General features: G+C 46.0%; 1 protein-coding gene across 1 annotated transcript; it reads right to left on the reverse strand.

Annotated features, from left to right (window-relative positions):
• Positions 1 to 137: 137 nt before the first annotated feature.
• LOC311118030 (choline transporter-like protein 2) lies at positions 138 to 1,965 on the reverse strand (the record flags this gene model as incomplete). The annotated part of the gene is made up of 6 exons (XM_084192913.1): positions 138 to 269; positions 663 to 775; positions 1,185 to 1,268; positions 1,423 to 1,549; positions 1,728 to 1,788; positions 1,879 to 1,965. Coding segments are annotated over 6 exons (604 nt in total), but the record flags the coding sequence as incomplete, so codon positions are not given.
• Positions 1,966 to 2,000: the final 35 nt, after the last annotated feature.

A 2,000-nucleotide genomic window follows, 5' to 3' on the forward strand; every position in this document is an offset into this window, starting at 1 on the left:
GAGAGGAGAGAGAGAGAGAGAGAGAGAGAGAGAGAGAGAGAGAGAGAGAGAGAGAGAGAGAGAGAGAGAGAGAGAGAGAGAGGGAGAGAGAGGGGGCGGTGGGGAGAGAAGGAGAGAGAATGAGTGCATTTACTCACTGAAAGCCAGCCAGGTCTGTCTGATCTGCAGGTAAACAGAGAAGTCTGTCTGCAGTCCCAGGTCACGGATAGTGACGTCAGCACCCGGCTCTCCCTTCAGGTTGCGGTACTCCATGGCACAATGGAAGATCCCTAAACATTTTAAAGGTAAGAGTCAGCGAAATGACGTTGCATGAGCATCACTGCAGATATTGCAATGAGCAAGATGCATGACTTCCCTCTCACACAGTGGCACACAGTATCTGCGAATGTGTACAGGGTTCGCTTCACGCCATTACAGCCTGGTAGCCATTGGACCAAATCAGCAGAGAAGTTTAGCATTGCACTCCAACGCTCTTAGTTGTTGCTGAAATTTACCCACTATGCTGTTTACTTACTGCACCTACGTCATATCCCTCTAACATTTCTTAATGGCTAACTTGACAAAGCACAATGTTAAAATGCTTCTTTTGAATGGTACTTTAAATAGGTAAAACAACAGTGTGTTTTCAGTTAGACGGGTTTTAGGAAAAGGGAGTATCATACCATAGCCGATGACCAGTATCACCATGACGATCATGACCCAGATCATGATCCCGGCCAGGTAGCGCAGGAGGACGATGAAGATGAGACTGACCACCATGGCTATCACCAGACCACTGGAGGAGACAGGAAATAACATTCAAATTCACAGACCTTTATTAAGATAATAATATAATAATAATAATAATAATATGCCATTTAGCAGACGCTTTTATCCAAAGCGACTTACAGTCATGTGGCATAAACTTTTACGTATGGGTGGTCCCGGGGATCGAACCCACTACCCTGGCGTTACAAGCGCCATGCTCTACCAATGAGACTGACCCCCCCACTATCACCAGACCACTGGTGGAATACAGATAATAACATAATAATAACACACTTTGTTGTTCCTGTGAGGGAACACCCATCTCTATGGGGAAATGTTTACTCAGCAAGACATTATTGGGATAATAGGCATATAGAGCGTGCAACTTTCTTTATTGTCTTGTGTGATGAGTGTGTTTAACACGGAGAGATACTCACAGCAGTATCCAGTACCAGGACACAGTGTAGTCCTCAAAGATCCTCATGGCTACCTGGCGAGCCTCAACAACCACATTGGACTTCCTGTAAGAACAACAACAAGTCCACTTATCACTTTGCTAACAATTGACGGACAGACGGATAGACGGACGGACAGACAGATTGATACGTTGGTTGGTAGGTTGAGTGATTAATTAATATATCGACGATGCATTCAGGTTGAGGCATGAGGACTCACTTTGCCGCGTCCAGGAAATCCGTGGCGTTCACATTCTCCCCCTCCCCGTTGTCAAAAATAGTCTCGTTGCCAACGACGACCACACCACCTTTCATGGTCCTGAGAGCTGGGAGGCACCGACGAGTGACTGGAGGGAGAGGAGAGAGAGTGGAGATTAAGAATCATTGACCGTGTGGTCAATACATTTACTAAATCTTCATCAAAACAAACACGTGTGCTCCACACACACACACACACACACACACACACACAAACACACACACACAGTGCACACAGTGCACACTATGGCTCGTGAGAAGACTTACAGGGTTTGCTAGACATGAGCATGGAAGGACACAGGCCATCCCTCAGGATCTCAGGAGCACTCTGCAAAACACAACAAAATCACCCTTAGTTACACATTATTTCATTAACTACCTACTTTGCCACTGCAAATGTGTCTCCTCTGTCGCCCACCATTTTGGAGAAGTCCACTTCTTCCTTGCAGAACTGCTTGTAGTACTCCTGGTCTCCTTTGTTCAGATAGGCTTTCAGCAACGTCATGTGTTTGGTAGGACAGCTCTCCACACATAACTGAG

This window comes from Coregonus lavaretus (assembly GCF_964263955.1).
Source record: "Coregonus lavaretus genome assembly, contig: HAP1_SCAFFOLD_10682, whole genome shotgun sequence".
Lineage (NCBI taxonomy): Eukaryota > Metazoa > Chordata > Actinopteri > Salmoniformes > Salmonidae > Coregonus > Coregonus lavaretus.